At 38.0% G+C, this 23,867-nt stretch overlaps 1 protein-coding gene across 4 annotated transcripts in view; it reads right to left on the bottom strand.

Moving 5' to 3' along the window:
* Positions 1-23,867, bottom strand: part of ASCC3 (activating signal cointegrator 1 complex subunit 3) — a 344,981-nt gene that overhangs the window by 281,359 nt on the left and 39,755 nt on the right. For all 4 annotated transcript variants that reach the window (XM_075554730.1, XM_075554729.1, XM_075554728.1 and 1 more), the window contains exon 5: positions 519-639. In XM_075554730.1, coding sequence (XP_075410845.1) covers positions 519-639 — 121 coding nt within the window. The remainder of the gene's footprint in view (positions 1-518; positions 640-23,867) is intronic.

Genomic DNA, 23,867 nt, shown 5'->3' with positions numbered 1-23,867 from the left:
GAGGTGAAAGAGGAGGAGGAGGACACATATTTGTCAACAACTTAGCATGAGAGTTTGCTTGACCCATAGTAAACACTGTTATGGAGTCGATGCTGACTCATAGCAACCCCCTGTAGGTTTCTGACTGTGACTGTTTATGAGTGTAGAAAGTGCAGAGTTTCTCCGGAAGAACTGCTGGTGTTTTGACGTGGGGGACAGGCAGGTAATAGCCAACCTGTAGCCACTACACCACCAAGGCTCCTACTCTGAAATAGTTACACTAAAAAACAGAGTCTCCTCTAAGCAGTTTTATCTTGAAATACTGAAAATTGCCCTGCCATATCCAAACAAACACAAAAATCACTAGCAGAGCTCTTTGCAATATAGGTTATGAATATTTATGTTATAATTAGTCATATCCAAGACATTTAAATGGGTGGTACTAATATATTACATAAGAGATAAAAGGATACACAAGGTTAAGAAGGTTCACTAATACAGTTTTCCTTTTATTAGAATCACACTGTATCCATTCCTACCTTGAAGCGCTTGCAGTTTATGATCATTTGAAGAATTAAGAAATCTATCCACAATCATAATTCTGTTCTGAAGGAGCTTTTCAATAAGTTCAAGTCCTTCAGGTCCCAGCAGTTCAAACAGCTTATGAGGAAAAACAAACAAACAAAAAGTTACTTCAAAATTAACTTTTCTCGATTGATTAATACTCTATTCAGCTGAGGTATAAAGCCAAACAAAATACCAAAGTTCAAGAAACAAGTACCTTAAGAAAGAAAATGTTACATTGCTAAGGAGATTTAAAGGTCATCTAAAATTATAAATTTAAGGTAAAAAGCTCAATTTTTTAAACTATTACCATTTGCACGTAAAACCAAGTCACCAAATAACAAATGCATACACTTTTTGGTGTATTCAAATAAAATTATAAAACTAATCAAATTTGTTTTTCAATATATTATTGTGAATTTCCCAAAATTAGTACAAAATGAGCCCAAGATAAGGGAAATTTTCAATAAGCCTTTTAAAGCCCCTTCATATTTTTCTGGCAACCTATTATATACGTCACTTTATCTTGAGCAATAGTTATAAAATCTTAAATAATCATGGTGACATGCCGAAATCTCTATAGGTAATTTTAAATACTCTCTCAAAAGGAAATACGGTGCTTCAAATGCTTTAGGCAACTTAAAAGGCCCATGCATACTAAATGTAGAACATTTGCCAAAATTTAAGTTGACCCCATAGTTGGTGAACTCAGTCAGAATTCAGAGTCTTTCAATCACATAACACACTACAAGAGGTCATTGGATTACGACTATCTGTTACATGAACAAACCCTTTTTACAGCAGGGACTCAAACTGGTTCTGTGATTTTCAAGAAAGCAAAGCAAAACAAGACAAAAACTTGTATAATTTGAGTGATTTGTCAGTTCCTGGGATGGGAAAACTAGAAACCTAGAAGAGAAGTGCAAAAGAGAAAGACTCACACTTCTTGAAGGCCAAACATACTGGACAGGGTACTCAAAGAGCCCTGGGGGTAATGGTTACATGTTGGGCGGCTGGCTGCATGGCCACTGCAGTTTGAAGCCGTCTGCACTCAGCAGGAAAGAGACAGGCAGTCACAGTCTCAGAAACTCACAGGTGCTGTTCTACCTTGTCCTACAGGGTCGCTATGACTCAACACGGGCTCAATGGCAGTGAGTTTGGTTTGCTTTTTGGACAAGGTACTCAGGCACAGAACCTGGCAATGCTTTCTGCTGTTGTATACGGTAATGTCAGTATGAGTTGGAACGGGTTTGATGGCACCTAACAATAAGTCAGTTTATCAACAGATAAATAAACCGATGGAATAGAACTGAGATTCCAGAAATCAACTCACACATCCGTGGGCAACTGATTTGTGGCAAAGGTGCTAAGTCCATGTGACAGGGGTAAGAAGTCTCTTCAGTAAATTCACCCACTGCCATCAAGCATACTCTGACTACGGGCAGGTTTCAAAGGCTGTGCATCTTTATAGGTACAGACAGCCACAAAATTGAATTTCCAGATGTGGGGAAAAACAACCTAATTATCCATCAACAGATCAACGGATAAACAAAATACGGTACACTTGGAATGCAATAAAATGAAAAATTATAACCAGTATGAGAAATGAAGTCTCAATATGTGCTACAAGAGGGAAGACGTTAAAAACCCTGGTGGCCCAAGGGGTTAAGCATTGGGCTGCTAACCACAAGGTAGTAGTTCAAAACCACCAGCCACGCTGAACGAAAAAGATGAGGCCATCTGCTGCTATAAAGACTCCCAGCCTAAGAAACGCTATGGAGCTCTACTTTGTCCTGCAGGGTGGACATGGGAGGGGCAAGGGGGGGGGGAAACATGCTGAGTGAAATCAGATATTGTATGACTTCACATATATAAAAGGACGGGAAAAAGCAAATAGAGAGATCAAAGTTATTAGGGGCAGAAGGGAGGGAGTAACGTGGGCTTCAGCACATGGATCAAGGAAACAGTTATAAGAAAAGATTATTCTAATTGTTGTCAATAAATCTTATACTTATGAAAGTTTTTTAAAATAAGGATGAAAGCATCAACCTACTGGATTGTTAGAAATAAATACTTAACAGTAAAAAAAAATCCTTGAGAAGTTACACATAAACATGAACTAAGAATGTAAACCAATCATCTCAGTACAGGATATACATGAATTCTGTTTTAAAAACCAATGTTGACTAAAATAAAAACCAACATGATTGTTTTCAAGTAAGATAATTCTGGTTTCAAATAGTGTTTATTAGTCTTTTGAGAGATAAATGGAAAATCTCAGCTTCTTAATATTTTTTGAATGATCATGCCTTACAAAAGTCAAAGGTCATCTCTTAGCCAAAGTTGGGGTGGTGGGGGTGGTGTGTGTGTGTGTGTAGAGTGGTGTGTGTGTGTGTGTGTGTGTGTGTGTAGAGTTCTCCTACGTGTGAATTATAAAACTATATAGTTTTTAACACTTAATTGCTAGATTAATTTTGAAACTTCCACAATCACCATTCTCTCTTACATCTCAGCTTCTTGCTCCTCATTTTCTGAGCTTCATCTACAACTCAGAGTACACTCCCTTAATTACTTCCTCCCCCTAAAAAAAAAACAAAAACCCAACACATCCATTCTCAAGTACAGGGCCACCCAGTACAGTCACAAAGGCTGGGCATTACATAACCGCAGGGTACACTAAGCACACAGCCCCTAGACGAGTGTGGAAGGGATCCATGGGGATAAACTATGCTGCTGCAGTTTTCTCAGCATGAATTGCTTGTGGTAAAGTGCTTAATAATGCCCAGTTCTCCAGTGGTCAACATCTGTACTTATTAGTAGTGTCACTATGACAATGGCCACAGTAATCCTTTTAAGATGTCCTATCTTTCCTCAGTTCAAACCCCTCAATGATTTCCAACTTAAGATTTCCAATTCCAAAAGCCAAAGCCCTTTCATATGAAATAGAAGGCCTCATACTACTCATTGCTCTCTGGTTCCAGCAGCTCTTCCCTTCATGCCATGGCTCTAGACCGTCCCGTCCCTTTCACCATTTCTTGAGGGCACACCCACCGACCGCCTGTTTTACTTTTGGTTTCTTATCATTAGAATATCCCGCACCTGAGTATTTATGTGGTTTTCTTGCTTCCTTCTGGGCAAATGCCGTTCTGTCAAAGAGGCCTTCTTTAGGACAGCTTACACCACTAGCACCTGAGATGGTACTTCTTGTCTTCACGGTCGGTCTCACACTCACATCCTCCCCTTCCGCTACCCAGAATGTGAGCTCTTTGGACGTGGTTATTTTGACCATGTAACCTCTCCCACAGCAAACAAGGAGCCCTGACGGTGCTAGCAAGTAAGTGTTGAGCTCACCACATGGTTGGTGGTTCAAACCCATCAGTCACACTGCTACAGAAAGATGAAGCCATTTGTCCTGTAAAGATTTACAGCCTCCCAAGCATGGAGTCAGAACTGGCTCAAGGGCAGTGGGATGTTATGTCAAACAGCATAGAACCTATGCCTGAAACAGTACATATATTCAGAACTGAAGTAAATGTCACATTAGGTCTGACTGTAACAGAAATTAATCTCAATCCCATTTATCTACTCTAGTTTTTGACACTTTGTAATGAGTAACCCTGCCCTGCCTCGAGTTCTATTTCAAAATAAATATTCTGAGTTTCAGAGAATAGCGATTTTTATCAATGTTCACACTGTGATTGTATATTACAGATCAAATACAGGAGGAATAAAATATCCACAAAGTAACCATCTCACTCTTCAAACTAGCTTTCTCCCAACGTTTCCAATTCTGATACATCAATTCATCAGTGAAATACAAAATAAAAATCTTCTGATCGGGAGATATGTCTAACATTTGGATCAATTTATAAAAGTGAATCTTTCCTCAAAGCATCAGAATAACAGAAAATTTGTAAGAAAGAAAACACACACACACAACTTATTGAATAAAAGTAGAAATAGTCCCCAGGTCTATCAAAAGACACTTAAAGACGCTCAGTAACACTTGTTAATAAAGTAGTTAAATTACAGTATTTTGTTTTGCTTTTTAACCTTTCAAATTACCCAAAGCTCCAAATCTCAATAATACTCTTGGTTACCTCAATGCTCAATAATGTTTTGGTAGGAAAACCCTTTTAAACACTGCTAAAGTAAGTGTGAACTAGAACACTCCCTGTTGTAAACTGCTGTCAAGTTGACCTGGCTCATGCCAACCCCACAGGATAGAGCAGCTCCATGCGTTTCCACGCAGTGACTTTTCCAAGGCAGATCACTATTTCTGCCTGTTGGGGTCCCACAGGGTGGCTTCAAAGCTCCAGCCTTTTGGTTTGCAGTCAAACCCGAAGAATTTGTTCCCCCAAGGGACCCCATAAAATACCCCTCAGAGAGGGGCATTCTTCAAGAAAACTACCAATAGTAATTGATCCACTAAATACTACTGAGTTATCAAGAATAAGGATATTCTTTATGTCCTGATAGGAGATCTACTACTACTATTACTGAGTTATTCAGCTTAAGCAAAATGAACTATCTGAATATTTAAGGTTTACGTTACCCTTCTTAACTCATTTAGCTTTCGATTACATATGAAATCTTACCCCAATTTTTGTCCTTAAAAAAATTATGGAAGGCTGCCTTCTGAGGATCTGCTACCCAGGAAAGCTGGTAAAAGTTACACAGAAACAACCTTTTCAGGGCTCTTGAAATGGTCCTAAAGATGTACTCCAAATAAAGAAGCATCTATTCAGGAAAATATGGCAAGAAAAACTACAGTCTTGGTATCTGAACTAAGACCACTCCCTCCCTGCTCCCAGATCAGCAAGCCCTAATAAAGGTCAGTCTAGGTTGTTGCAGTGCAGAGCCCAGGCTTCCTCTTCCTCTCAGCTATCAGGATTTCTTCCTGAGAGGAGTGGGACATCACCTTGCCTCATGCTTCCTCCAGCTAATCATTGCTTACGCAGAGTTCTAGGTGAGTGCACTTGTGATGGTGGGGCCTCCTCCTTCCACCTTGACACACTCAAGAAATAGAGGCTCTTCACCGTTCCCCATGATCAAAGGAGGGGAGTCTACGCAAGTGGCAAGCTGAAAAGACCCACACTGCTGTCTCTCTCCTTTTCACTGAATGCTGGGCTCCTACAACAGGTGTGTTACAGAGGTGACACCAATCTCTTCCCACCACACACACACACCCCACAGAGAACTGCGGAAAACAGTACTCCCAAGCAACTAGTGGAGTATAACAACTGAATGTAAGAGTCAGCACAATTATATATATTCATATGGTGCTTCCCTGCTCAGGAAAAGTGTAGTAGGAAAATCTGTCTATATGCAGTGAATTTAATTGAGATGGCTCCTCTAGTCAGTCTTTGTAACTCCTGTGACAGAACTGGGTGGGAGCAGGCACATAGAGTGGATAAACTCTAAGGGAATTAGTCAGTTTTCCCATCCCACCGGGTTGGAATAAAACCACTGGGGAGAAGCAGGTAAAAGAGATCTCCTTACCATCAAGAAAGAAAAACCAGTAGTGAACTGTGATCCTCTGGACCTCAAGATCCCTTATGTGCTGAGCCTTGTTATGGTTTAGGGGACAGAGCCGACCCCAGAGACAGCAAGATAGGAAAAATGTGGCAGAAAATCAGCAACAGCAGCGAGAGAGCAGAGCAGAGGACTTCTTGGCCTTCAGGTCGATGTCGACTTATAAGGACCCTACAGCGCAGGGTCGAACTAACACCGACATTTTATTGTCTAAAAGTTATCACTTTTACAAAGCAACAACAAAAAAGTGGTACCAAAAATAGCAGAGTGTACAGGACTTGTGCACCAGTTTTCATGTCAGTGATTATGAACGTGGTGGCCATGTAAACACTTCTATCATACACAGATTCCTCTCCTGGGCACGTGCACTAAGGGGGTCTGTTTTGGAGTCACTCAAGACTACTTCTGGATAAGCACCAGTGAGTTTGTTGTTGTTGTTTATGAGAACTAGTTTGGTTTGTCCAACAAAATAAACACTTTTTGCTGTGTGGCCTCCTCTTTAAAAAACAAAAACACTGAAATAAAACATGTAATGTGCAATTTGTTGGCATCACAACCAAATCTTTCGCGATCCCAATTACCTGAAAACACTTGTAAGCCATACAAGGTGCAAAAAATGGAATTTCTTTTTCAAGCTATGTATTTAATTTTTTTTAAAGAAAACAACCTTAGCACCTTCAAAGTACTCACTATTACACTTAATACATTTGTCAAATTGTGATTCCATTCTGGGAAACATTTTCTCAAAATCATATTTGTATGGCTGACAATATCTCCCTCGTTTTTTTTCTTCACATCTTCTAAGTCATCCAATCCCTGTCCTTTCATGTCCCTCTCCATTCATGGAAACAAAAAGAAGTCACACAAAGTGAGGTCAGGTGAGTAAGATCAGGTGAGTGGGGCAAGAGAGGCATGCTGTTGTTGTTTTGTTTGTTTTTTGCCAAAAACTGGCACACTGAGATGGCTGCATGAGCAGGTTCATTGATATGGTAGCAAAACCAGTGCCCCGTCTGCCACATATCAGGCCTTTCTGGTAACACACTGTTATGCAATATTTTTAGAACCTCTAAATAGAAAGCTTGATTAACAGTCTAACCTGATGAACAAACTTCAAATGACTAAGAGTCCACATTCAGGAAGTTAACGGATGTCCAGAATGAGGCTTGCAATCAGTCAACATTTCACCTTTTTTGAAACGAGAAAACCTCTTATACACCTGAGTTTTTCCCACAGCACTGTCCTCATAAACTGTGTTCAACATCACTACAGTCTCTGCGGCATTTTTCCTTAGCAGGAAACAAAATTTCATAGCGCCACGCTGTTCTCTAAAATCGGTCAGAACAAAAAAACATGAAGTTGACCTACTTTTACGAAAATTCTCAACCAGAGAGAAGCTTCCAGGCAATGCCACTGGGTGCACTAACTCAGAATGAGTTGCTTGATGCTTGAGTAGCAGGAAAAATGCCTGTTTTCAGAAGCTCCACTCAGTCCAATATGATTCCTCTTGGGGGGGGGGAGGTACTCCCCCGTACTATTGACTAGTTTCACACCTTATGTTGTCAAAGACAGATACTAGATGTCTATGGAAAGGAGCATTTCATTCAGAGGCTGCCAAGAGTTTGAATTACATACGTTTCTGCATTCTTTCTGATTTGGATCTGGGGTTCCCTCAAATAGGGCCTTAATATTACAAAAAAGTTGTAGACTGTTTAATAGACTCGTTTGGAAAAAGCAAACCTCCTTGTTCTGAACCCTAGGTGACCACAAGCAAACTGCGAAGCAGTGATTCCTGGATACGGAGAGGAAGCCACGCAACTAAACTCATGGCACAGATCGTCTGGACATGGCTGGACACTGCTGGAAGTTGGTAGGGGTGCTCACCCGGCGCTTGTTCCAGAAATACATCTTGCTTACACTGGGGGGACTGTGTCAATAGCCAATCGTTTGTATATATGTGTGTGTGTGTGCGTGTACATAGTTATTTTTAAAATCAAAACCTCTGCCTGAGTAGCAATGAGTTACAACACTGGCCTCAAATTCCAATCAAATCTCTCATTATTAGATTCAAAACAAAACCCAACCAATAGGAGTTAAAAATTGCACAATTCAATATGAATGCAACTGATCATACATACAGACTGGTATATCAGTGAAACGGTTTTGAGCATGAAACACTTCAGATGAAACATAACACCTTCTATATCATATCCATTTTCATTATAAGAAACTAGCAGATCTAATTTTCTTCTTCAGAGAGACAGAAAAGAGCAAGAAGGCAAAGCTGAGAGACAGACACAGAGGCTACCCAGCGGGCAGCAGTGGCACTGGTTGTTCTGGGCTTGGTACCAGCAGCTTCTAGGGACCGGCCGATGCCCAGTGCCTGCTGTGCCACACCATTTTCCTGCAGTCAAGACTCAGACGAAGAACCTGACCACTCCATCAGCCACTGCAAAAACAAAGCACCACTACTGCCTTTAAAAATATACTTCATTAGGAGACCTACACCATTCTTTCCAGAGATCGAACCCCCCTTCAATATCAATTAGCCTTAAAAGAGATGAGCCCCTTGAGAACAATGCTGCCCGACTGGTCCTTGACTGCCCGGTGCTTGGTGTTAGTTGAGGGAGGGGTGGTGTTAGTTGAGGGAGGGGTGGTGGTGGCGCTGCAGAGCAGTGGCCACATTTTCTTGCCCTCATGGGGCCCATCCTCATTGCCCGTCTTCCTCGTCCACAAACTTGTTCTCCAAGCCTCCCCACCATGCTACTTCTATTACAGCAGCCTCAGCACTTTGGCCACACATCCTCCAAGACAGAATTGTTTGTCCTTTTGGCAGTCTATGTTACTTTCATCAGTATATGAAGATCCTGAAGACTCTACTCCCAGGCTTTACTCCATTCATATCACCAGGGTCAATTTTACTTTGAGAAGGAATTCTTACTCACAATTCAAGTGCTTTCTGACCTGAGGAGTGGGGTGGGGGGAGGTCTATCCTCTGGTACTATCTCTGACAATGTTCTGCTTCCAATCGTTGGCCTTCAGCATCTGACAGTTTCCATGCTATGCAGGAAGTTTTCAGTGCCTGACTCCTCCGAAGTAGATAGCCCGTTCTTTGATAAGAAAATAACTTCAGAAGAGTTAACATTACACAAACTTCTAGCTACTTAACACTGCTTAATCCAAAATGGAATGTTCATATGCGATTCTAGTGAGAAACTTGTAGCCTGAAGCAATCTTAAGAAACCACTAATATATTTGGAAAATTAATTTACAATGTCCAAGTTGTCAGATGAGTACAAAGCACATATATAAATGCATTTTAAATAACACTTAAAAGACCTAGCAAGAGAGACGATAATACCAAGACTTCCACAACAAGAAGACAAAGAATCCCTAGCAGAATTCTGAGATCATCTGCCACCAGATTTAAAGAAATCCCAAAATTATGCTGCCCCTAACATTTGCCTTTTCCACTAACACTGAGAGCAGGTGCAGCTCTCATCCAAGATCTGTACTAAACGAACTTGGCACAGTGATTGACTATTTGTATAACTACAGCTGTCTGGACCACTGTACTATGCAGATACAAGTTCCAGATTCTGCTAATTAAAAAAAAAAAAACAGAGCGAGAGAAGGCAGCCCTGGGTATTTGTGTGTGTGTGTGTGTATTTAATTTTCAAAAGAAATTTTAAAGGAGACAAAATAAGTGTTTCATGGTAGATCTTGTTATTTGTTAAAGTAGTTTTAATACACAGGTTCTTAAAAGTTCTTGCTAATATAAATTTTTTGTCATTAAATTTTAATGAACAAAAACAGTCAAAATTAGCAAGCATTTTTAATTTCTGAGTTGTGAAAAGAAACATTTCACTACAACTTTAAAATGGCATCACTTCCCTGTTCCCTGAAAAACAACACTTGTGGCCAACGAGTGTAGTTCATAACTGTCTCAAGAAAGTTAATTCCCAGTTTTCACCAGATTCTGAATTAGATCACTATATTCCAATGGAAAGGAATCCTGGTGCCCCTGTGGATAAACTGCTTGGTTGCTAATCTAAAGGTAAACAGTTTGAACATCCAGCCACTCTAGGGAAGAAATGTGGCAAGCTTCCATAAAGATTTACGATCTGAAAAACTCCGTGGGGAAGTTCTACTAGGTCCTATAGGGTGCATCTAGGAGACAGTGTTGCCTTGATGGAAGTGCTTTGGGTTTCCTTAAGCTATTCCAACAGAAATAATGATATAGTAGATTCACTACATTTCCAACAGTAGTGCCTGAATCACAGATCCTATGCTGTCATAAAAGCAAAAAATAAAAATGAGACTTTAAAAATAATACGCTCTGAAAATTAAATGAGCCCTATGAAAACTGGACATAAATAAGAACTATAAATCCATTCTCAAACATGAGTAACGAAAGGCTAAGAATATATAAAATGGATAGCACCAATATGATAAACATAATTGACCATTGATTATGGATGCAATTATAGGCTTGCTATTGGACTGCACTGGAAAGTGGATTAATGCAGATGTTAAAATTTAATACCTATCATTTGTTCTCCCTTTTGACCCATTTTAAATTTGTTTCAGTTTTAAGTGCTTTCAAGTTTCCTTTCAATTGACAGTTTTGTCATATTTTGTTATTGTTAGAATTTTTTTATGAAATACAGGATAGGTAAATCTATAGAAACAGTAACTGATGGTCGTGATGGCTGCACAACCCTTTTTAATAGGATCAAACCACAGAATTGTATGGAAATGTCAAAAACTTTTAATTTAGAAAAAATACTATCTTTATTTACAGAACAGGAAAGGAAGGCCTTCTAAGGAATATTAAACAGAAAGGAAAATGAAATCAATTTGTTACCACTGATAACATATACAAGTAAAATCTGGCTGAAGATCATATAACAAGGGCTACAGCACAATGACAGGGAGCTGCTAGACTTGGATCGGGGACATCCTTACTGCTGTTATAGCGACCTCGGCCTAAAGCAGAGAAGACCAGAAAGCTGCTTACTGGTGCTTTATTGGCTCTGCAAAGCTATTCGACTGTGCGGATCATAACGAACGGGATATCCTTGAAAGAATGGGGATTTCAGAATCCTTCCTTGTGCTCATTCAAAACCTGTTATAGGGATCAGGAGGCAGTTGTGCAAACAGAGCAAGTGAATACTGCATAGGTTATAGTCCAAAAAGGTGTGCATCAGGATTGTATATCTTCTCACCATCCTTATTCAATCTTTATGCTGAACAAATAATCAGAGAAGCAGGATTACATGAAGTAGGCAGTATCAAGATTGGAGGAGGACTTATTAACAACCTGCAATATGTACATGACACCATCTTGCTTGCTGCACGTGAGGAAGACTTGAAGAATTTGCTGATCTCTTTCTTTTGAAAATGTTATTCAATCAATGTGGTGGTGGTGAAGTGTCGTTGACACAGTTCCAATTCATAGCAACCCAATGTACAAGAGAAGAAAATAGCACACGACCCTGTGCCATCTGTTATGTTTGAGCCCATGATTGCAGCCGCGGTGTGTGTCAATCAGTCTCACTGAAGGTCTTCCTTTCTCACTGACTCACGGACCTTCTACTTTACCCAGCAATGATGCCCCATCCCAGTGGCTGCTCTCTTCAAATAGCACGTCCCAGTACGTGAGATGAAGTCTGATTCATCCTGGCTTATAAGGAAAATTAAATCAACAGTGCTTCTAAAAATTGACACTGCTTTATACTTGTAAAACTTAAGGAAACACTAAAAAAAATTTTTAACTCACTACCATCAAATCAATGCTGACTCATAGCGACCCCCTGTGGGTTTGAGAATGTAACTGTGTACATGAGTAGAAAGCCTAATCTTTCTCCCGCAGAGCAGCTGCTGGTTTTGAAATGCTGACCACATGGATCGCGCCCACCTACATAATCACTACACCACCTGGGATCCTACTAAGGAAACATAGAAGGCATTATTTAAGATTATTTATGGCCTACGGATACCACCATTTTTCATATTTTCAAAACTTCAAAGTCAGCAACCCAGTCTCACTGCTTCATATTATAGTTTGTTGATCAAGTTAATTCAGTAATTTATCAAAATTTTAAAAAGTTAATATACCATAGTTTATGACAGAATAGGCATCCAGTGCTCAAAACCTGAGCCTAATGCTCACTAAGTTTAGGGCCCTGGCCATCCATTTGTGCTCATTCTGTTTTCTCATTTGTAAAAGTGGGAAGTTAGTACAAACCAGTGAGAAGGTTGCACTGTGTACTAAATAAGAAATGATGCATATTAATGTACTTTACGTTGTACCTTGTATATAATAAGTAATTAACTTTAGGTGTTTAGTATTACTAAAACAGATGAATCATAATCAAATAGGCAGTTAAGAAAAGTACACAAAACAATTTGTGTTAATAGATAATAAAGCAATATCTAAATGTGAAGAGAACATTATGTTCCAGTAAATACACACCTACCACTTATCACGAAAAAAGTGAACATTTTACAAATATTGAAAGAAAATCTCTCATGCATATTTGTTTCAGCATGTTTTTCACAAGCGTGCTCATGATTGTAATATGTGCATGTATATATTCCAACTCCGTTTTCTGCTAGTAAAAGGTTTTCAATGGTTCAACAGTGAAATTAAATCCAGTATGTCACAGCATGCTATAAAAAGCATCAATATATTTGAAACCATTGTTCCAACGAAGCCTTTAATCATCAGTTAGAGAATTTCCTATTTAACCTTCCTGTTTCCCACCAGTACGTCTTCACTTTAATCAGTGCTACATACTAAAACGAGATGAATCTCCCTGTCTCCTTTCACAGGTACCTCCTCAAGAAGTTACAATGGGTTCATCTACATGCAGTAATAAGCAATCGCTCCGCAAGACGCTAAGGATGTAAGTTACTAACGCATTCACCTCAATTCATTTGGATTATGGTGCTGGTGAAGAACAAACAAATCTGTTTGGAACAAGTACAATCAGAATGTGCCTTAGGAGGTTAGATTTCATCTCACATACTTTGGATGCTTTGTCAGATCAGTTCCTGTACGAGGGCAGAATTCTCGGTAAAGTAGCCATAATGCAAAAACAAGCTGGAAACACTGGACTGACAAGCGGTTGCATCGGCGGTCTCCAGCATGAGAACAATGGTGAGGATGGCACAGGACCTGGCAGCGTTCTGTTCAGTTGGACACGGGGGCACTATGAGTGGAGTCGACTCATGGTACCTAACAACTACTGCCATCACCGCCCATTTACTGATGGCATAGTGGTCATGTGTTGAGCTGCTACCTGCAAGAGCAGCAGTTCTAAACCGCTAACCACTTCCAAAGGGAAACAAAGGGCTTTTTAATCCTGGTAGTGACAGTCTTGAAAACTCCGAGGGGCAGTTCGACTCTGTCCTGTAGGTTAGCTGAGTCAGCACCGACTCCATGGCAGTGAGGTGGTTTCTTTTAACCCACTTATTACAAAGATACCTAATAATCCCTACCACTTATCAGAAAATAAATGAACACATAACAAAAAATTAATAGGAAGCATCTCATGTATATTTTTGTGAGCATGTTATTCACCAAAGTGGCTATACGTGCATGCATATTTGCACAGAAGTCAGCTAAACAAAGCTCCCATCCACAGCAATGACTGCTGTGCCGGGGCAGTGTAACGTGGCAGCTGAAAACATGGACCATTTTTATTTTAGAGGCCCTGTTAGAGAGGCCTAGGTTTATTTTATCCTGTTAATATTCATTTTAGTCTGTTGATTCCTAGTTATGTGACTCTCAGCAACTTTCTTATGACTCCCAGCAACTTTCCTAAGCTCTCTGAGCCTCAGCTCTAACATCTGTTAAAAATAAATCCGCATAGCGTCTGGCAATGAGTACTCAATAAACAATTACTACTATTACTGACAACTTCTCCTGACTAGTAAACATCCCACATAATTCTACTAGGAGGACATCATCTTATAAGCAACAGAAGTCACTGCTAGAGAACTCTGTCATAAACTCCTTCCCAATATTAAAGCCCAGTCCCAGTCTAAATATCACCTACCATTCCAGCTGTGCTCTCTGGGGTTACAGAGAATGATCCTGACAGCATTTCCCCAAGGGGGTCATGCAAACACAGGTAGGAAACACTGATGTTGACAATACACTCAGTGAAATAGGATGCTACGTGATTTGGAAGGTGGGCAAACCCCATACTAAAATCTTATGAGAGTCCACTTCTGGTTATCTTTATTGCTGCTGCTGCCTCTGCAGCTGATGGTGAGGCTGGAGGGACGGAGGGAAGAAGTGGGAGTCGAGGGCCCGAAGTGAGCAAAGAAAAATGAAGCATGTCGGGCCTCACCTGCCACACACAGCACAATAGCCCACGGCCAGGCTTCCCACCTGTGATCCAGCACTGCAAGACTCTAGACATGGGACTATTTAAACCACTAGGTTTTCATAAGAAATAAGAAACAAGGAAAGCTGCTTTACACAAAGGAATACTGAGCATCACTAAAAATCTGTGCCACATCACAACTTGTGGCACGGCTCTGGATCTGGAGAACATTGTGCTCAGTGAGATTAGCCAAAGAGCAAAAAATTAAGAGATTACTGTTATAAAGTAAAAAACCATTGAGACAGGGGTTTTCATACCAGAGGAACAGACTGATGGTTGCCAAGCAAAGGGAGGGTGAAGGAGGGAAGATGAAGCGATCGGCTGAAGGGCAGGCAGGTGTAGGCTGGGATGAAGGGGAAGACAGAAGTGACCTACCCACCCCCGAAATGTCTACCCAAAAGTATTTTAAGATTACAGATGAGGGTGGGGAAGGAAGCCGCTTTCTCTTTCAAAAGAGAATTTGTAATCAGACATCTAAATGGACATTCAGTGACATATACTTGTATTAGAAGATACTGCTGAGAAATGTAATGCACCATTTAACTCAGAAATTTTTATAAATACAAATTTCTTATATTATCAGTCACCGAACTTAGATAATTCTTCGTCTATGTTCCATTAGGAATATGCTTTTTGAGTATTTTTTAAAAGTGGCATCAACAAGTGAATTGAATCACTCAAATATAAGGGCAGATTATATTAACAGCTTTGGACTAGATATAAAGCTTTCCCAAGCACATTATGAGTTGACTTCATCCCAATATTGGTTTAAACTGAATGTATGGACAGACAAAAATCTTTAAGTTTTTTTTCATATGAATTTCTGTTTAACCAAGTCTTCTCATTTTTACTTCACAAAGTAATTTTAAACTCACAATTCCAAATCAATCGCTTAAATTTTCATTTTCTTATTGTTTCTTCATTTCAGTTTATTGAAAGCTTTCTAAACTATATTCTGGCATCCATCATATGAGCAATCACTGCAATGTTTAGTAAAACCTTCACAGGTTTGATTGCTACAACTTTATGCAATTTATTCAAATATTGAAATGAATAAAAACAAAATTAAAAACTGCAGGACTAAGAACGAAGACTCAAATGATAAATTGACAATGAACCACCATTTAGGGTACTGTTTTTCAATCCACTACAAATCCATATAAGTGCAATTACCAGTGGACATTTCTCTAGCTACTGTGTCCAATTTAGATACTTCCCTATCTAATACACTAGCCACAAACCACAAGGAGCTGTTGATAACCTAATTAATTCAAATTGATATATAATTACTCAGTCCTCTTAGTCACATTTCAAGAGATCAAGTCTCTTGTAACTAGTGGTATACATGTTAGAGAGCCTATATAGCACATTCCCATCATGCCAAGAGATGGCTGGTCTAAGACGTAGTCTGAGGCGCTGAAGAAGTCAGCATGGTGCGTGTTTATGTCCCTGTCATTTACCAGTCCAGATCTACCACAGTGGCCACAAAACTGAGTCAGAACCAACGCAATGACAGTAGATTCTGTTTACTCTTTGGACTTCAAGCTCCTTGTTAATTCTATTTCCATCCCGGCTGCATTTTTAATGGCCCAGACATATACCAAACATAGGCATTTGTATCTCTGAGCTTCCTTCACACTGTCTTGAACTGCCTTCTTCCCCCCCTCACTCCACTGCCAAATTTTAACTACCTTTTAGCTTCCCATTCAATTCTCAATCTGTGAACTTCACGGCAAGTTTTCCCGTGTACGTATTTCTTTCCTTTCAGAAGGTTTCCTAGTCTTCCACTTTGATTAGAATAATTATTTTATACTAATTTTTATTACGCAGTAAGGCTTTCTCCATGAGACTTTAGGGAGAGTACTGACAGCACTTTTGGAGTTTTTATTTGCCTTATCACTTTTCAAAATGTGGGGCCTAACTTTGACATGTGGAGTATGCTGATTGAGCTAGGCAGACAACCCTAGTAAGGTTAGACATGGGGTAAAGTCAAATAATTTCTAAATATTATTAAACAAGAACTGGAAAATTATTACTTTCAATAAGACTATGTTTTATAAAATGTAAAATATTACTTCAAATGCCGAGAGTAAAATATGTATTTAGTTTCCAGAAAAGTCACATTGGTAAATATTTATCACTTCTTATATACAAATAAATAGGCACACTCTCCAAAACATATGAGTTTACCTTTAAAACTAATGTGTAAGTGAAATAAGAAAACAGGTACACAATTTGATGGAACACTAAATGGTCATTCAAAATGATACTTAGGAAAAACATGAAAAAGTTTATTTTCAACTTTTCTACGGTAAACATATATCTCATCATAAAAATACTTTATTTTTAATATATACAAGATTCTATTTTGTCTTAGTGTATAAACCATCACTAACAGCTAATAAATAAAATGGTTTCTATACATATTTAATTTTAATTTAGTTTACAAAGTAAAAATCCTTTACCATGTATAAAAGGACCAATGACTAGACAACTTAAGTTTTTTTTAATCTTTCAAAACTTATTTTTAAACGCGACGCCATTTGTGTCAAACATAAATTTAACCGTTTGGGGACTATGTAGACATGCAATACATCTTGAAATGAAGAAGATAATTAAAAATTCGGCAATTCTGAAAGCATCAACAATATTTAGTAATAGCAATAAAACTAACGTCTTAACAATTCTATCACGTTAATAAGAAAATTCCTTAAGCTACTGTCAAACTGAAACTTCTTGAGAGAGATGGGAACACAATAAATGCAGGGTGTTCGCTTTACTTCTAATCAGTCAATCAAGCCAAAAAAGAGAAACTTACACATGAAATTCAGGACTCTGAATACCTCGATTGCCAGATTAATAAACTGAAGCAAATGGTGAAGGCAATGCTGGTCATGCCAATTTCTTTCTTTGTATTTTATGAACATCTCCCAGAGAAATTTAATACCTCTAAGTGCTCTTACGCATATTTAAGAATTTAAGAGATGTTACTATGTTTAATGTTAGACTAGCAATATGTTTGGCATTAACAATAATGTTTGGCCTCTTTCCTCATTGCCATGAGCAATAATATTCACAGCATTTATTAGGGGACCTTTTGACGTGGGGCAGGTACTAAACTCTCTACAAGAAGCCCAGGTGGCACAAACAGCTAAGCACTCAACTGCTACCCAAAAGGTTGGCAGTTCAAACTCACCCAGTGGCCCTACAAGAGAAAGAGATGGAAATATGCTCACTAAAGGATAAAGTCAAGAAATCCCTATATAGGCAGTTTACTGACACTGTGAGCCAGAATTGACTCAATGACATCTGACAAATACTACACAGAAAATCAATTTTAAAGAACATTATATTACACATCACTTGATTTGGGCATCAGTTGGTATATATAATTCATAAACAACCAAGTCATGAGAAGCAGTACTCATATAAAGACCAGGTCCAAAATTAAATGTACCGAGATAAAAAACAGATATGAGGTTTAATCAACAAGTATTATTCAAAATCACATAACACTTAATGAAACAGGACTGAGAAAGTATGAATCTCTTGTTTCTTGACAAACTTCAACCTAAACCCACACCCTGCTGAAGGCGGCATTTCCATTTCTCTAACTGCCCCCCTTCCAATTCACACATCCACACAACAGCTTTGACATCCTCAAAGGACTCGAATCATCTCCCTTTTACACATTCGTTGGATTTTATGGACAAAAAGAAGTCTGTGGATCAAGGCTGTAGGGTAGGTGGAGGTAAGGCATCCTAACAGAAGTTCACATAGGACAGCCCGTGCTACTTCTTGAAGAATAAGCAGCTATGGATTGTTCATGATGGGGAAAATTTCTCAGAGCAACTTTCCTGACCGCTTTCTCACCAATGCAGTTTTAAATTTCCTTAAAACATATTCATAAGTCCCTATGATGGTCCTCTTTTGAGACACTCTATTAAATGCATCTTTCTGGAATGACAAGAGTAATGACAACCTGCTGAGCTGACCTGTGCCCGACTTTAATTGACCCAGCAGTTCTCTTCAGAAGCCACTACTGCTTTGATTGGACCTTACTCTCTGCATTGTATCGGCAAATACAAGATTTGTCGCTGGTTACAATTCATCCCATAACATAATGATTAGCTTCAATCTTACTTTAAAAACTGATAAAACAGATCAACTCTTTGAGCTAGCTCACCAGACAACATTTTCGGTACCCACTGAGATCAAAATTTGCTAAGGCCAAGATTATCACTTAAAACTAATAATGCTGAACACCAAGAGAAACCCTACTCAACCATAATATCTTTATTTATTCATTTATTTATTTTGAGGAGCCCCAACAAGGTTAGGTGGTGGCATAGTGGTTACACATTGGGCTATTAACCACAAGGTCACTTATTGAAAACCACCTCAGGTGTTCCAGGGGAGAAAGATGGAGCTGTCTAAGCCTGTAAAAAGTTAGTCAGGAAATTCACAATGGCAGTTCTACCCTGTCCTACAGAGTCGCTATGAGTCAAAATTGACTTGCTGGCAGTGAGGTTTTGTTTTGTTTTGGTAACAATGCTAAGATATGTATATTATTAAGGGAACTTACCTATTTTTCACGCACTAATTGCAGTGAAGTATTTAAATATCTTTTGTAGGGAATAAACTTATTTATATATGAACTTGAGCCCCTGAAACAATACTCATCCTACATCGCTAAAAGAGTTTTTAAAAGATGAAGACGAAAGAAAATAACAGAAATATAACATTTAAAAATATAGTACCATACAATTTTGCAATAGTGGGAAAATAAAAAATATTCATATTAAAATATATTCTGAAATGCATACAGGATATATATACATAAATTCACATCTCCAGTATATCAATGTTTTTAATACAAAAATCTACTAGACGGGGGAGAAAACAATGGGATCGACGGTTCTAGGGAACCTGGGAGATAGGGAAAGGAAATGGGTGTTAATAAACCCAAGGACCAGGGAACAACAAATGTTCTAAAATCAATGGAGAGGAGGGCATAGTATATCTGGTAGGGCTTGATTAAGGGCAATGTAACCAAGAGGAGTTATAGAAACCAGAATAAAGGCCAAACATGATAGTGCGACAAGAGGAAAGTAAAAGGAAATAAAGGAAAGAACTAGGAGGGAAAGGGCATTATAGAGGTCTAAACACAGGCCTGTACACATGTAAATATATTTATATATAATGATAGGGAAATAGGTCTGTGTACATATATTTATGTTAAGTATCAAGGTAGCAGACGGACATTGGGCCTCTATTCAAGTATCCCCTCAAAGCAAGAACACTATGTTCTAATAACCTGGCATTCTGTGGTACTCACCTTCATGACACAATCGTTGAAGACAAAATGAGTGTATAAGCAAATGTGGTGAAGAAAGTTGATAGTGCCCAGCTAACAAAAGATATGGAATCTGGGGTCTTAAGGCTTGAAGATAAACAAGCCACCATCTAGATGAGAAGCAACAAAGCCCACAAAGAAGGAGCACAACATCCTGTGTGATCATGAGGAGATGATGGGATCAGGGATCAGGTATCAAAGACCCAGAACAAAAAGTCATATCAATGTGAATGGGGTGGGGGGAGTAAGGAGTTGAGACCCAAAGCCCATCTGTAGAGAATTGGACATCCCCTTACAGAAGGGTCACAAGGAAGAGATAAGCTAGTCAGGGTACCGTACAGCAAGCACCAACGAAACATACAACTTTAATGCTTCCTTCCCCCCACTATTATGACCCCAATTCTACCTTACAAATCCAGCTAAACCAGAGTATTTACAGGGATATAAATAAAAGCTGGAAACACAAGTAATGCAAGACAGATAAACGTCCCACCCCACCCCCACCCCCAGGACCAATAATGAGAGTAGGGATATCAAGAGGGGAAGGGGAAGGTGGGAGAAAGGGGAAACTGATCACAATGATCTACATATAACTCCCTCCCTGGGGGACGGACAACAGAAAAGTGGGTGAAGAGAGGCATCCATCAGTGGGTGTAGGGCATCGGTCAGTGTAAGACATGAAAAAAATATTAACAATTTATAAATTATCAAGTGTTTCTGAGGGAGGGATGAAGGGTGCAGGGAGGAGGGACAAAACATGAGCTGATACCAAGGACTCAAGTAGAAAGACAATGTTTTGAGAATGATGATGGTAACAATGGACAAAGATGCTTGACACAATGGGTGGATGAATGGATTGTGGTAAGAGCTGTATGTGCCCCCCAATAAAATGATTTTTAAATAAAGAAAACAATAAAGCAAAGGAAATACAAACCAAAACAATAAGAACAAAAAATCTACAAAAGAGAAAAATGCAAATTACTTGGATGGAAGTAACAAATCAGATTACAGCAAATTTCTACTCAACCACAAACATGTTAGATGGCAGTGGAATATTAAATTCAAGAGCTAAGGATATGACTAGAATTTACCCTCAACTCAACTATTTTTTGACAATAAGGGCAAAACAAAAATGCTTTCAGATATATGAACATTAAAAGAACCTCTTACCCACTGAGCCTCGCTTAAAAAAGTCTTAAGGAAGAATTGTAATAAGAACGAATTGAAAAGAATTCATCCACAGAATTCAGTCACAATACAAGGTTGTAATCCACATTACTTAAGTTTACACAAAGAAATTCATGCATTGGTGTTCGTTCTGCTCTGTGTATTCTTAGCAAAAACAAAATTACAATTTTAAATAGAGGAATTATTCAAAGTGAAATTAAACCTATAGCCTCTGAACTATTAAAGGAATATAAGAAAATATTTTTTTAAAGTATCAATTCAGGAGAAGGGTGGGGAAAACTAAAAAATGCCCACCCAAAACAAAAATTAAGCACAGCTAAAGCACTGCTTACAGAGAGATATGTTTAGAAGAGTGAAATGAGGGAAATAGTCACACAGAAATGGAACAGAGTAAAACTAGTGAAAGCAGAAAGAAAAAAAAACCGAATTTAGTGTTTATTTCTCAAAATATAAATAGAAAAGCAACAAAACCAAGAGTTGGTTCTCTGAAAACAAAAACATATGCTTTCTTAGCTAGAAAAGGTAAAGAAGAGGTCTAGAATGGGTCAACAGGGAAAAGGGCATCATTACTAAAGCTAACACGGAAATCACAACCCAAAACAACATGAGTAATTTTTTTAGCAAATTCTGAGCTCAGATGAAATGGCCCCTCTCCTAGAAAGGTAATTACCAAAATTGATTTCAGAAGTAGAAAGTATGAATAAAACAACAACTACTAAAACAATTGAACTGATAATCAAAGTTTACTTCATGAGAAAATACCCCATCAGACACTGAGAAGCACACTAGGACCAAGCAGTCATGGAGCAGATCATTTCTATCTTATAAAACATTGTACTTACACAGAAAAAGAAAGTTGCAGAAGCTTCCTTTATAAAACTGCAGTAACTATGACATTAAAACAGAGTAATTGACAAATTCTCAACTCAGCATAATGGAAGGCTCAAAAAGCTATAGGGCTCCAGGACCAGATCAGGAAGTCCTTACGTAAAATAAGAGGCATTCTATTTCCCTTAAACTAAATCCATGCATTTCCTTTTATAATTTTACAAAGATAATCATTTTAAAAACCAGAGTTGCCTATACGTTAATGAACATACATTACAGTAAACACAGTATCAAAAAAAAACAACCTTTTGCATTCAATTAAGAGAATGCCTGTGTTTGAAATAAGAAGTTTGAATTTGAAATGGAAAAGATATGCATATTAAAAGTTCAGAAAATACAAAAATGTTAAAAATTGAGTAACTGAAAAGTTTTCAATAAGCAATCCATGTTGAACTGAATCTTGAAAAATTAGATGAATTGTATTTATAACTTTGTAAATTATTCTTCGTTTAGTTTGACACACAAAAATTACGAAATATTAAATACATTCTAAGGCAAATATGTAATAAAAGAAAATTACTGTAAAATTAGGACAGCATTTTTCTCAAGAAAAATATTTTATCTAAATTGAAATATTATCGAGAATTAGATAAATTATATTTCAGAATGTCTATAATGCTCATTATTTACAGGTACTTAATCTAAAATGTAATTTAACACTGTAAGAACCAAGATCATTTATAACAATTAAGATCATTTGAAATGTGAACACTATTCTCTGTATGCTAAAAGTAACCTGTTTAATAAGGAGGGTAAAGCTAGGTGGTTTTATTGTACATTAAGCTTACAATTTCATGTATTTGGTAAATTGATAGCTTCCTTGATTCTTAGAATAAGTGAGAATTTTAAATGCTTTAAAAGCTATTAATCATCACTAATGTGTGAGCATATACCAGGATACACAAGTTAATAAATGTGTCAAGATTTAAACATGTAAATTATGGCAAGAGAATTCCTGTTATCTTATAAGCATACTTATTTGTACTTACAAACTGGTAATTGTCTGGGTGTTTTTTATTTCAAATTCTATTAACAGAAGTTTATCATTCATTTTACTGATATAATTTATTTATTAATTTTTCCTACCAATATATTGTTGGACTTTCTCAATATATAAAATCTATGTGTACCTCCAACATAAGTTATAACAGCATTCATTACATCAAAAACAATTCTGCCCATTATCCCTTTAAATATATGTACCAAAGTTGCAAGATGAGGAAGTGGGTGAAACTGTTACATTACCTTAATACCTTATTTTCAAAACCTAAGAATACTTGGCAGTAGAATAAATGAATAATAAAATCAAGGCAGTCCGAAAAGAAAAATCATAAACTGTGAATTCTGTTATTGCCACAAACTGACAACATGCTTACTGTGAGAACAAAATACTACACCATTCTCCTATCTTTCCTATTATTAAACCCACTGCTGTAGTCAACTGTCCCAAACAATCTATCTCCTAGAGACTCTTCCTCTTTTCTGCTGTTTGACCCTCTTACTTGACGAGGTATTATGCCTTTCGACCAGGAATGGTCCCTCCTGATGACATGTCCGAGGCACATGAAATGATGATGTCTAGCCACCTCATTACATTTATAAATGAGTTAGGTTTTCACTTTCTTACACTCTATGTTAGATTAAATTAATTCTCAATATGTGATCCAACAACTCCCTAACTCCTTTCACGGGGACTGTGAGATCAAAATTATTTTAACAATGCTAAAATAGTGTCTTTTCCATTCACATTCTTCCATGAATATCAAGTGAGCAGAGATTTGCAGAAATTAAATAACATGTGTGAGTGTACACTCTTGTGATGTAAAAGACTAAATGCAGAATCAGATCCAAGAATCTAGCTGTCTTTTACAGAGCCAGGCATTGAAAATAATTAGTAAAAATATAATACAAGGTCACTTTTAATACTATGTTTTTTCTGGTTTTAGAAAACAGCTACTTAT

Source organism: Tenrec ecaudatus, chromosome 7 (assembly GCF_050624435.1).
Source record: "Tenrec ecaudatus isolate mTenEca1 chromosome 7, mTenEca1.hap1, whole genome shotgun sequence".
In the NCBI taxonomy this organism is placed as follows: Eukaryota; Metazoa; Chordata; class Mammalia; order Afrosoricida; family Tenrecidae; genus Tenrec; species Tenrec ecaudatus.
The sequence above is the reverse complement of the archived record's forward strand: the minus strand, read 5'-3'. Positions and strand labels throughout refer to the sequence as shown.